The sequence below is a fragment of the Ciconia boyciana genome, chromosome 7, assembly GCF_034638445.1.
Source record: "Ciconia boyciana chromosome 7, ASM3463844v1, whole genome shotgun sequence".
Lineage (NCBI taxonomy): Eukaryota > Metazoa > Chordata > Aves > Ciconiiformes > Ciconiidae > Ciconia > Ciconia boyciana.
Window position 1 is genome coordinate 21,750,356 of NC_132940.1, and position 13,839 is coordinate 21,764,194.

The following is a 13,839-nucleotide window of genomic DNA, read 5'->3' on the forward strand; positions in this document are numbered from 1 at the left end:
CTTCACTAAAAGCCACATAAGCACTCAGCCCGGTGCTAAATCTGACTTAAGGGGAAGCAGTTCATACAAACCACAGTCCAGCATTACGCTTCCGCAGCCACATGGCTTGCAACCCAAAACTTGCCTAAGGCCAGAAAGCACAGGCACGTATGTTTGCAAAATACTATGTAGATGTGTTCATCACAGATTCAGAAGAGTGATCCTATCATGACTCATGCAAAACATACAAAATTTATTTTCTAGACCAAACACTGCAGTGTAAAAGGCAGCAGGAAAGCCAGGAATCATTCAGAGTCGTCTGCTACTTTAAAGCTATGACCTATATCTAGTAGCCAAAGAAAAGACATTAGAAGACAGAGCTTTGCAGCAACAGGAGATTACTAGGTATATTGCAGAAACAATTGCTTGATGCAATTACAACTTCAATGCAGAATTTAACTCTCCCATCTGCACTGTGGATCTCTTTTGTATGTTTTGAACTTGTTCCACTATGAATCTCCCAGTGCTGTCACATGCCATCTATCCAAGAGTGCTATGTGCTGCTCACATGGGAGCTACAGATGGGTCAAAGAGGCAAATTTTGCCCTAACATTAAAAAGCAAGGAAAAAATAATCTTGCACCTGTGAAAAGCTAATGCAAATGTTAATAATTAAGGTGATGCCCATGATATCATTCAGCTACCCAATTTTGCTATATCCTATCATTTTTCTCTTTCATCACATTTACCAGGTTTACATGTAGGGTACCTTGTTGGGATGCTAGAAAAGACATTGCCTTGTTATCTGACATGGACTTTGTCCTGGGAGCCATCATTTTCTTTTCTCCAAGTAATAGACTATATCAAAGTAGTTGCACCGAAGATTAGAAAGCCTGTTCATGAAATATTTGTAAAAATTTATCTGTCTTGTGACCACAACAGTCTTTTAAATGGATGACTGTAAAACGAGCAATGTCCCCTCACTTGCTCAGGGCAGATTTAACTACAGAATAACATGTGAATTCAATACACACAGCAAATTCCCCCAACCAGACATTTTCCTGAGGGACTGAGGGAAAAAAAGAAGAATGTATATATACGCACACACTGCTGCATTTCTGAATTCTGATATGGCAAGCAAAGCAGAACAAAAATCATGTCAGTTCCACACAGCAGAGCCCAGTTCCCATATGCCACTCTTTCTCCAGAAGAGGATTACACTTTTAATATGGTGAGTTCACATCATCTATTCCATGCTCAGTGGGCAAAACAAAACCAAAAAATCCATCTATATAACATGAAAGAGTTAACCCTGATCTATACACACAGTCCCAGAAATGGCCCTTGTGCAGGGAAATTGTGTGGCGACCAGGAGAAAGCAGGTTTTCTTAGGTGTCTAGGCAACGGTAACTGCAACTGCAGCTGCTGCTGCAGCCTCTGGCCAAACTTCTGCTTGCTCCAGACCCCCCAGTGCCATTGTCTGACCCGTGGATCTGCACAGCCACAGGCCCAGCAGCTCTCGGCCAATTCTAATTCTTTCCCAAATTATTTCATCCTGCTTTTGCAAGGGGGTTTATTCAGTGATATAGCACAGGTCCCTGCTTATGCAGTGTGCTTTCTGTTCCCATGGAAGCAGTGAAATCACAGCCATTGCCTGTGTCCAGCACTTACCAAAGCCTGGGAATAAAGGCGGACTTTGCTGCAGAGGGAAGAGAGCACTTGGATAAAGAGAGGATGACCTGCAGTCATGTTTTGTAAAGTGCAGCTTTGCCAACACACTAGACTTTGTCCTGGGAGCCACCATTTTCTTTTCTCCAAGTAACAGACTATATCAAAGTAGGTGCACCGAAGATTAGAAAGCCTGTTCATGAAATATTTGTAAAAATTTATCTGTCTTATGACCACAACAGTCTTTTAAATGGATCACTGTAAACCACACTAGACTGTGCAGGAAAATAATTTCAAATCATGTTTCTAATAACTGTGGCAGCTGCTGTCTGCCTGACAAGTGCAGAAGAAGGTGCTTTCTTCACCTAAAGAAGCTCCACCGATAATACTTCTTTAGGTGGGGCAAGGTTTTGTGTCAAGCTGAGCTCTTAAAAATCAGCTTGGAATTACCAGGGGCACCCACTGATGGCCAAGTTTTCTTTTTGTTGAAGGACGAATAAATCTCTCTCCTTAAAATTTTATTCCAGGTGAGTCAGAAGAGGCCTCTACTGCAGATCTATGAATTTTATCTATTAGTTCCCCAAGTTCTTTAAATTTTTCCATGAATTCAATTGGTTTTGCTGAAGCAAAGCATAAACAGTTTTATGCTTTATGGTAACATGTTTCCATGACACTTTCCTGTTACAGAGATTGCTTGAAGGTGGGTAAAAAAAGCTGTAAGCGTTAGTGCAGATCCTGCACATATGACTATCCTGCACATAGATAATAGGCATTCGTAAGTCATGCATCACCACACTTTCTTGTGAGACTATCTTGATTGAAATGGACAGGAGATGTTTTCTGAATTTGTTACCACCAACACATTTTCCTTTAGGAGATCATATAGATGAGATACTCATTTACACAAAAGCCATTTCACACTGTTCTATCAACGTTAAGGGAATTTAATAAGGATATAAATGTATGTTATACCCATTTGAAGGCTGCTTATACTTCTAGAGCAACCCAATTAGCTTTTATGTAAATGGGAATCAATGCCATAATTTCTAATAACTAACTGTCAAGAGAGCTGAATGCAATAGCACTGGGGGGACTTGTGTGTTTCCAGGTGTTAATACATAGCTGAATCCCTTAGTCCAAAAGCCATATCATTACACTCGGCAAGGGATTTTTCCCATTTTCCATCAATATTCCTGTGCTTGAAAGAGGACACACAGGAACCTAAATGTCAGTCTTGAGAAGTAGAGAAGAAATATTCTTACTCCATTATGTTAGTTCAGGACGTAAGGTCCAAATGACTGCAGCCCCCTCTGGAGACTGCAAGATGAAGAGAGATACAGAGCCTCTGCACAGAGTCCAGGTGCTACTTCTGAGGCTTGGGCAGGTAAGGCAGAAGCTAGGAATGCATTGCTGGCACCACAGCAAGGGTGAAATGATGAAGAGGCACCTTAGCTGTACCTTGGCTACTTACTCTTGAGAAAGTGGTTGCTACAGCTGAGTCTCAACAGAGAACAAGAGCAAGCCCAGGGAGAAGGGTGGGAAATGCCCCCTAGCCATGTCCATACTTGCCCATCAGTATCACCTTTGGACTAGTGCGAGGCAGACCTGCCACACTCTGGGACCCAGGCATTGATGATCCTTTTCCTTCTCTATTTGACTACATAAAGGGCCGAAGTTCTTGTCAAGGTCTGTCACGGACAAAAAAGTAATTGCTTCACTTCAGCTAAATCATATATAACCCCTCTCCTAACTCCCTCTATCAGTACCTTCACAAAATAGTGAGAAACAAAACCAGCGAATTAGCACAACTCTTCCTGCCCTTACAGCAGTCACACAGCTTGCATTGCATCCTTCCCACCAGACACTTATGTATAGCGAGAATTTGTAGAATAGGGACTGGTTACTACCCTGTGTTTTACTGTACCTAACTATCACAGCTGCACTCTTAATTGGCCTTTAGGCAGTACAATAATAAAATATAATTAATAGTAGGGTTTTTCCCAATTTCTGAAGTTACATAACGATGTGAGTTTCTCGGTTCATTTTACCAGAGAAGCACCCTAACACCCTTGCTCTTCCAGAATGAAGCAATCGTGTGTGAAACGGAGGCAGACAAAGCACTCTTGAGTAATTTTTAATGGTGTGTGCTAATGATTTTCAAGCCAGATTCATGGATTCAGAACAAGCGAAGCTGATACAGTAAATGCAACTCTAAGTGGCCATCGTTCATTAACCACTCTCCCCAGTAATAGTTACATATTTGGCAGTAGTAAAGTCTTGCTACAGCTCCTCAACTGTTGCTGTTTTACTTGGAATAACCCAGTAGCAAAGCTAACAAAAAGGGATTTCTTTTACTTAAAGGCTACACCACTGATGGGTAGGAACCACACTACCAGACACCCGCACACCACTGAAAATCATTTCCTGGAATTTGGTGCTGATAGTCAGGCACAAACCTCCTCTGCTCACAGCTCCTCTACTCCCAGAAACCCTCCTGGCCACCTCTGTTGCCTGGAGCCCCCTGACCTCCCTTTCACAGGGGTACCAATGAGTCCCCTGTCTCCCTGAGTCAGCAGAAACCCTGGAAATCTTTCCTAACAGGGTTTAGGACAAGACTACGTGTTGGTATGGCAACACTTGCAACCTGGTGCAGCTCTGAAAAGTCCTTTTCAATGATTTGGAGTGAGAGTATAGATATGCCTTCCACACCTGCCTGCTGGCATGGAGTATGTTTCTGCCTTTATCCTCTTATGAAACTTCTTTGCTTGCCTGCTCAGTGCAGAGCGTGGATTGGCACATCCTCTGTGGGTAAATGAAGGGAGAACAGCTAGAAAAGAAAAGGGGCTGGTGAGAATCTTCACCTCCATTGCCATAGCACGCTGGCCTCAGCAGCCACAATACTAGCAACCATGTGAACAAGAACAGCAGGTTATTTCCCATGTTCCCCCCAAAAAGGAGGGACAGGAAATAAATGATGACTGCTTGAGTCACGCTTCTCTCCTTGAACATTAAAGCTAAACAGCACAGTGCAAGAATAAGCTTACAGGCACAAGACAACCTTTGCAGACATTACTAATGTGCTACCAAAGAGGGCAAATGCTGTCCCATACAGAGAACTCCTGCAGGCCTTATCCACGGTAGCTCTCATTGACATCAACAGGAGCTTGCCTGAGAAAAGGCTGCAAACTTTGATCCATAAATAGGATCTCAAAACAACACATTTCACCATGGAAACAATTGTTCAGGTTACTTCTGTTCTCTTTTTGTAGCAGGAACTGCACCAGAGACTTCACAGGTTAGAGAAATCAGATGCCTCAGTATCGCACATGGGGGTGAAGAGCTCCGTTTTGCTCAGTCCCAGCCACACCGCTCCCCCTGCCTGGCGCCGAGGCCAGGGTGAGCCGTCCTCAGCAATTCGATCTCAAAAAGAGTACACCTGCAAGAGCACATTGGCCACAGAGGAACGCCATTCCCAGGGCCGTTCTACCACTCCGTTTCAGAGAAAGATTTCCCAGACACAAGGTAAAAGCCCCGAACTCCCCATGGAGCGTCCTGTACACCCTCGTGCCTGCAGGGATCCTGTTCAGGTGCACATACACAAACCGCTTGCTGCAGCCCCGGCTTCCCCCGCTCTGAGCGCACCGCCCGGGGGCTTTCCCTTCACCCCCGGCGGCTCTGACCCTCCGCGGAGCGCCGGCGCGAAGGAGTTAAGGCGGCCGGGCCCCCGCCCGCCCGCACCCCCGCCGCCGGGGCCGGGCCCCTTCCCCCCGCCGCCCAGCAGCCTCCTGACGTCAGCCCCGCGCACGGCGCAGGGGACGCGCTAGCGGGCGGCGGCGGCGGCGGCGGCGGAGGAGGAGACGACCCGCGGCGGGCGGCTGCGAGCGGCCGGGGGAGCGCGCTGCCGCCGGGCCGCCGGCCGCAGCCCCCGCCAGCATGTCCGCGAAGGAGCGGCAAAAGGGCAAGGTGACCAAGGACAGCGTCACCCTCCTGCCCTGCTTCTACTTCGTGGAGGTGAGTGGCCGCCCCCGCCGAGCGGGCCCCTCGGGAGCAGCCGCGGGGGCGGCGGGGCTGGCGGGGGGCCGGCGGCGGGCGCGGGGAGCGGCGCGCCTGGGCGCCTTTCCGCGGGGAATGCCGCTTTCCCCGCGGAGAGGGGGCTCGCCTCGGCACTGGCTCCGCACCGTCTGATGCAGAATCCCTTCGTGCTGCTTTGCCTTACCGAAATCAGCACGTCGAAGCCCCCCGTAAGGAGCAGGCATAAATTAACCTCTTCCTCGCAGTCTTTTCAAGTGGGAATTTTTTCGGAGAATTGCTCGGAAAATGAAAGGGTTGCTCAACTCAATCATGCTATGTGCACAGGGACCTCTGGGGAGGAAGACATGTTTCGAGAAGGCTGGCTTCTAGGCAAGCGCCGCTCGCGTTGCTTTGGTAGAATAAAAATCACGTTCGTAAGGGAATGCTTAGGAAAAGAGAAATGTTCTCAAAATTATAATCAGCGGTATGTTTTTACCGACCCCTGGATTATGTGCTTCCTCTAACAGAGCTAAAAATGTCTGTTTTGAAAATGGAATGAGGTTCTCGGCACATCTTAAAGAGCAAAACCTGCTATGGCTGCTCAGCTGGTAGCAGGTGGAGTTGCAGAGGCACTACCCGCTTGGTGTGTCGCTTGGAGGGATTTAGCGCCCCTGGAAAGTACAGTCACTTATGTACTTCTATAAGATCATGAGTAGGCACAGTTTAAGCTTAAGGAAATTGGTGTGATGTGAATTTGTTTAATGGCACAGCAGTAAGAGGGAGGTAAAAATGTTTTATAGATTGAGCAAAGTGTTTCAGGTGACCCCACTCTCAGGGAAGTGACTGAGGCACTTTGAGGCACCATGTAACTTACCTCAGAGAGAGACTGTGAAAATAATGTGAAGAACTTAATGGTAAAGTATGGTGTAAGTTAACTATAACTGGTACGCTAAATAAAAGCATAAAAATATATACAATACTTAATGTATAAAATATTAAAACATAAATATTGCGTGAAATATAAAACAAAAATTATTTTCTTTCAGGTGCACTTGAAGGGCTTTGAAGGTTCTCTAGGAGGTAGAAGGGGTCAGGTTGAGAAGGGATTTTGGGTAACAGTGGAGTGTCTCTGTCCCCTGCACTCCCTGGGCACCTGGACATGGTCAGGAGCTAACCCAAAGTAAGCGGCACCAACTGGAAAGCTTTGCAGAGGCTGGTTATATGGAAGCATCAGACACATCCTGTCAATGTAATTAGGCCTGCTCAAGAAAAGCCCTTTGATGGAAGGTGCTTGCTGTGCCATATATCTTACATAGGAGGGAGCTTTGCATAGGAGGGAGAGGGCAAGCTTGGAGAAGCTCCTAAAAAGGTAGCGGCTTCTTCACTCTCTGTGCTATCTTTGTTGCTTTGGGAATCCGAACAGGAAGGGAGACTGCTGGACCTCAGCTTGGGCATAACTCTAATGCAGGAGGCGATGTAGAGATCCTGCAAGGCACAACAGAACTGTGTGGTTGGTGGGCTGTGCTTTGGCCTGCAGCAAGATGGGATGAAATACAGAGCAGCGGCACAAAACGTGTGCCTGCTGCTCAAAAGAATTGCCTTATATTAATTACATACTTGTAGTTCCCCTAGAAGCTCTGTGTAGCTCTTCCAAGGGATAAGGCAAAGGATTCTGTGAGCAATGAAGAACTTAAACTGAGCTCTGTGTACAGTTTCCACCTTCAGCAAGTCATTTACAGCTAGATCTAAAAAGAGGTGGAGATCTCTTCAACACCCAGCTGCGCTGAGAGGGAGTCAGAGTCCTCACTTAGCAGAATGGTCTCCTAATGAACTTTTAGGACTTCTGTGTTATTCAGTCACAGGAGCAGAGTCTAGAGCCTGTGCAAGCCCTTCTCCCCCAGGACTGAATTCTAATTATTGAACTGCAGACTTACAGTCCCTCTTGAACTGATGAACTTGTAGGTATTCAGTACAAGTAAAAGCAGCATCCAGAGAAAAAACTGACTGCAATACACCTGAGCCTAAGCATTGATTAGGAAACTCTTTGGTGAGTTATCAGCCCTCTTTCATTGCACAGTCAGAGGATCTGACACACATTTCCCACATTTTAGTTGAGTACTCAAATCACTTGAGTGAAAGGGTGACAACAATTCATTTTAGAAAGAAACACTTAGCTTGTGTTACTTGTGTACACCCACCCTGCATTTACCGACATGCCCACTAATTCTAATCAGACTAATGAGAATGCCTTTCTAGAGCTTTGTAGCACAGGCAGATGCCAGCACTTCAACAGCATCAGAAAAAGAACATGATGGCTTAGATTATTCCGTTGTAATTGGCTCAAGGAGAACCAAAGATTGAGTTGTACCTCATAAAGAGGGATTTAATCAAAGATAATTTAATTGCAATGAGAAGTTTGCAAGTGTAAGGGATAGAGGAGTCGCCCAGTGTGGTTGACTGACATTACTATGTAATACGGATTTCCTTTGTAAGCAGGAGGTAAGTTCCTAATGTGATCCAACAACAGCCAACTACTTAAAACCAAAACTTACCCAATTTAACTAAGGCTCTCTGAATTTTAAAGCTTTTACTTTCATGGGTGGTGGTTGAATGGATGATGGGAAACAGGCTTTCAACCTCTCTCCTCTGAAAGCTGTCAATTCGTTTATGTTTTTTTTCTTCTCCCACTCATTCATTTTAATTTTCCCTGTCCGATTCGTAGCAGACAGTCCCTCCCCACCCTGAATTGCAATAAAAAAAATAGCACATTAAGTTTGCACCTTCAAACAAGCAAATCAGGGTTTACTGTCATCCACTTTGCATCAAGACCTAGGAGGTCGAGGGCAAAGGAGAAGCAGATTGTTTAGAAAATACATTACAAAAAAGTGCTGTTTTTTCTCTCAAACATTAGACAAAAGGAAAGATATGGAAAAAAGGGTGTTGGGTCAAGGAGGAAGTCAAAATTCCAAAGTGGTAGTAAAGGGATGTGTTCATGTTATACAAATTAAATATATTATACAGTTAAAGAGTGAAAAAATATCTGTAATAACTAATGTAATTCAGGCGTGCAGAACAAGACAGATTCTCTGCTTCAGAAGGACCTTATCATTAGAAATAGCAGCAAACAAATACAGTTCTGACACTGAGAGTTTTCTGCTATTGAGAGCCTTAAGAATATGTTATGAATGAGACTAAGTGCTGTAAAATGTGTTTGGTGGCAGCAGCTTTCAGGATTGGATAAAATACGATGATGTAGAATGTGTGCAGGCCAGCTGATGGTTAACTTCAAAAGAAATACTCTGGGCCTGATTTTGGTTTCAGTCTCATTTAAGGATAATTCAAACTAGCAGATTTTACCAACAACGGAGTTAAAACATAAAACCAATATGCCCCTTTTAAGATCATTGTTATCACTAGAGCTATTCTTCATTTACACAGGAAAAGCAAAAGGAGAATCAGGCTTTGGAAGACACAGAAATGAAAAGGAAATAAAATGAAGAGATGGAGCTTCTGAAAAATGTGGATGGGTCATTCTCTAAAAACATCAGAGGCAAACAAATGAGCATTATGAAAGATATCTTAACACATTTTCAATTACATATTTTCAAGTTTCATGATTCATAAAATAACATAACTTGGTGATTTATCCTATGTATCATACGAATGTTTTAGAGGTTATTTTAAAACACTGGTAATACTTCTGCTTAGCAGAGCCTCTGATCAGCACACACTCCTGAGAGCTGAATAGTTTTAGATTACATTGTGCATCTTGCTTACCTGAAGCACGTGGTAATGGGCACTGCCAAGCAGTTTGGCCTGTTTTATTCCTAATTATGCTTGTGGCATTTTAGGGTTCTGTAGACTGTATGGGTTATCTGAGCTTCATTTGCATAGCTGAGAAAGACAAAACTTGCCATGAAAATTCATAGTCCCTCTGGTCTAGTGGGAATTCATTTTCATGGTAAAAAGTCTACATGCCTCTGGGAGATATTGAAAATGAGTATTCCTGGAATAAGTTTTGCTTTTTGTTAACTGACTTCCTTTTCAGCATATTCAGAGTATATCGTAAGTATATTCACTTACAGAAGAAATATGGATGTCTTGCATTTTAATATGAATCTGGAAAATTTCCAGGGTTATGTAGTTTCTGTTCCTGGCAGAACGGTCACACTTTAGAGGCAGGACAGACAGATACGTTTCTTCTTGGTAAAGGAAGAAGGGTGTCTTCACCTGTGCTATCCCACTTCAAGAACTCCTGGTTTAAATCCTGGTTTCACAGAAGTCGCTATGAATTTTGCCTTTGACTTCAGTGGCACTATTGCTTCATCCGGTGCCCCAGATGTGGGAATGCAAAAGGCCAAGGTGTTGTCAATCTGAGTGACTTGATGCACTTATTCTCCATCTAAATTGTGTTCCTGTGGCACAGCCTTCATCTGTTGGTTGCTTAACTTCCAGGGACTAAAAGTGGAGACATTTCAGACAATGTCCCTTGTACAGTTAAATTTTTTCCTAACGTTGTCTTCTAGACTTTTGTGTATGATGCATGCATACAGATGGAGATAGCTGCTTTTTCTACATTTTCCAGAGCACAGCCAGGAGTTAATCATGCCAGGATTGTTTGGAAACACTTCTTTCAGTACTGGAAGACTACTTATTTTTCTTGTTCCCCAAAGGAGCTGGAATTCTCACCAGCAGAAAGCACAAAGATCTGTTATCATTGTAGGACTCCAGGCTGCAAAACGCAGGAGGTCGTCAGCTTCCATTGGAATAAGTGCATGTGGAGAATGTTCACTGTGTCTCAGCACCAGATGCTTTATTTCCTTTTGTTTCTAACATACACTGACAAAGCTAGGTGTGAAATGTCAAATGTTTGTACACATCACTTGGTAGCTCAGTGCCACTTCTCAGTCACATCTGGAATTTTTTTCAGCTATTCAGCCATGCATGACCCACCACATCTAAATTATGCACTTTGTCACCTGCAAGTCATGTATAGGTGCGACTGCAAGAGACACAAAAAGCCAAGGGAGTGCAGTGATTAGAATAAGAGTAGAGGGAGAGTAGGCTATAGGGCTAAATCTTTCTTCCTAAGAACAGGATGTTTGGATCTAATGTAAAAGTTAAACTATACTGCTGTGTCTTGGAGGCACAGTGTAGGCACATTTCTCTCTAGATAGGTTTTCTGTTATGCTTAAATTAGCTGGGGGGGGCGGGGGGAACAACAAAAAAACCCAACTGTAGAAGATGAAATTATCCGCATACTGTGGAAGTAGCATAATACTTTCCAAATACATTGCTTTTTCTCTCAAAAGAGTCAACCATGTGTGAGGGGAGGGGAAGAAGAAGAAATACACTTAACAGTCTGCTCATTGAGTGGACCTTGTCATGTGGCTGACTTGCAGAGGATAGATGTCAGATTTGTTTGTAACAGTGCATTAGGGACCAGTATCCCCAAAATATTAAGGGGCTCTGTGAGGCCTGAGGAGCCTGCTACGCATTCAAAGCAGCTATATAATTCATTCGCCAAGTCATCAACATTACATCCTCCACATCGCTTCTATGCTTATTGAAGAGCCGTACAGCCTGCATACTACCAGCTTTTAGCAGAAGATGAGCAGAAAAGGGGAACATAAAGGGAGGTGTCAGGCCTATGCCAAGGCTGTCCTGGGAGAAAAAATGCAAATATCATGTGTTAGATCTCCCTCTGTGTTTGGCTACTTGCTTGGCAAGTGTAGAGTTTGAGTGAAACTCTTACAGTGAAAGAAGGCCCTGCTCCCTTTTCAGTCCTGCACCATCCTCCTGACCTAATACCCCAGTAGTAAAAGGAGACCTGAATACGTTAGAAATTAACGGATATTCATTTTTCCAAATGATTACCTCTTCCAAAAATGTATACCCTTCTCTATGATTTTCTTCTATAATTAAAAATCTGTTACTCTGCAGCCAAAATTAGTAAACAGCCTATTGGGAAACCTTACATATGCAGGAGCTGAGCTGTTACAAACATTGTATCGTGCTTGATGATCTTGTCACTTGAAAGTTCAGTTTGTAGGAAGGGAGTTCAGAAGTGGCAAAACAGCATGGGAGTAAGCCACTGCAGAAGGGTTGGCACCCACAGAATGACTGTTTTTTTTGTATGTATGGAAACCAATGTGTTTCAGAGAGTAGAATAAATTGTAGTATTGTGTCAGGATTGGCAGCTTTGTCCCCTAGAGATGGGGTTTTTGAGGAAACTTCTGGCTGAAGTTTGGTAACACTCTGACCTGAAAACAGCCGCCTTTTTTTGAAGTGTCGCTGTTCTTGATTTACCATAACCTTGCAGCAGGAACGTAAAAGAAGTTTCATAATCAACAGTATGTGCAATATCCTAAATCTCATTGTTTGTAGTTATTCATTGTTTATAACTAATCATTGATTTAATTAATCAATAATCATAATTAACTGTAATCATAATTAATATAATGAATCCATTACATTTGAAGTCATAATGAAAAGAAATGCATTAATGGTGTTTTTTGTGTTGTAAAATTTCTGCCTAAGGATTTGCTTTCTATTTCAACTCATATACTTCATTAAATAGAAATATTTTTAAAGTATTTTTAGCTTATTCCTGCCTGAGAATATTTTTGTAAAAATTTTTATTTTGTTGGTTTCTCCCTGTGTAATTGCTGCTTCACATACACTTATCAAAAAAAAGAAATAAGCACTTTTAGGATTACCATGCATTCAGCATGACTTTGAGATTTCTGAAATAAATAGAAATTTTATCACTGATGTATCAGTTCTATTTTTGGTCTTACACATACTGAGAGGTTTTCTATTAAGATTTGGCAAAAGATCAAGAGGTTTCAGGAGTTACACGAAGATATCTGTTGTATTTTGAAAGCTAGACTCTAATTGGCAGTCACCAAACAATTAAATTAAACTCTAAAATCAATGCTGGAAATAAGGATAACTTAATTTTCCAAAATGGTAATGGTAATAGATTTCAATGACACCTGGGATTTGAATTAAACTGTGAGTTGAAATTAAATCCAATAGTGTTAAATCTGGGAGAAGACAGACGATCCTGTCGTGACTCTGCAATTAGTTTTCACAAAACTTAGACGATGGTGAGGTAAAAATCCTGTAGAGGAAAGACCAGTTCCTTACAGCTTTGGGCCAGATGAAACCTGCATCCAAACAAGGGACAAGAAGCAGCAGAAACTCAAGTTCAGAGAGAAAAGCAAAAAGCCTTTATACAGATGCAAATCTTAGACTTCTGAAAAGCCTGAATGCCTTCTCCTATAAGCCTGAGGCATTTAAGAATTAAGTTGAGAACATTAAAAAATCTGCAAACCTGACTTTAGATCAAGCAAGTCCCCTGCTCTACAGCCATCCTGGGCTTAGTACTATCTCTCAAAAGTCCTCGTGACAGCCCAGTTTGCAATGCCTTTGAGCTTGTGCTTGGTCTTAATCCCAGGCCTGCACAGCAGTCTCACTGAGGGTGAAGGTACGGCACTGGTCTAGCTAAGCAGGACCCATGAGTTCTCAAAATCAAGAGAAAATGGCAGAATTTGGGCTGATACCATTTCTTGTTCCTGACCTGTTTCTGGAAGGTATTCAATCATAGTAATGACCTCAGTATTCATTCCTGTCAGGATAAAAGAGACCTGTCCTCCTTCCATTCTCTCCTCCTGTCTTTTGTGAATCTCACAGCAAAGTACAACAGGACAACAGCCAGGGTGGTTGAAAGCTGCAGTCACTTAGTAGCTGGCTAAGAATAGGAATACCTTGTCTCCTCCAACCCACCACAGCCCTCTTTTTTGTCTCATCCATCTGTCGTGCCTTGTCATTTAGACCATGAATTCTTTGGCACAAGGACTGGCATTTATGATACATTTTAATAGAATCTTCCACAATGCCATAGCCTTGCAGTGTGAACACAACATAGTTATTAAATAGACCATCCTTCTCCCAAGTACTTGGCTGGTATTTTTTTCATGAGGCAAAACCAGTGGCATTCATTAGCTATCTCTTTGAGGCAATCCTGTTTATTTACCTGGTTCCTTACAAAGATTCCCTGATTCCCAGAAAACAAGAGAAACACCAGGAGGCATCTTGCTTGCTGTGGAAGGGTTGCAGAATGACCTAAGGAGCTAAGAATTTCCTGGCCATCCAAGTCTAAAAATTATTTACAAAA

General features: G+C 43.1%; 1 protein-coding gene across 2 annotated transcripts in view; it reads left to right on the forward strand.

Annotated features, from left to right (window-relative positions):
- The first annotated feature begins 5,579 nt into the window (after positions 1 to 5,579).
- Positions 5,580 to 13,839, forward strand: part of PLPPR4 (phospholipid phosphatase related 4) — a 30,967-nt gene continuing 22,707 nt past the window's right edge. For both annotated transcript variants that reach the window (XM_072867695.1, XM_072867696.1), the window contains exon 1: positions 5,580 to 5,657. In XM_072867695.1, the coding sequence (XP_072723796.1) occupies positions 5,580 to 5,657 (78 nt within the window). The remainder of the gene's footprint in view (positions 5,658 to 13,839) is intronic.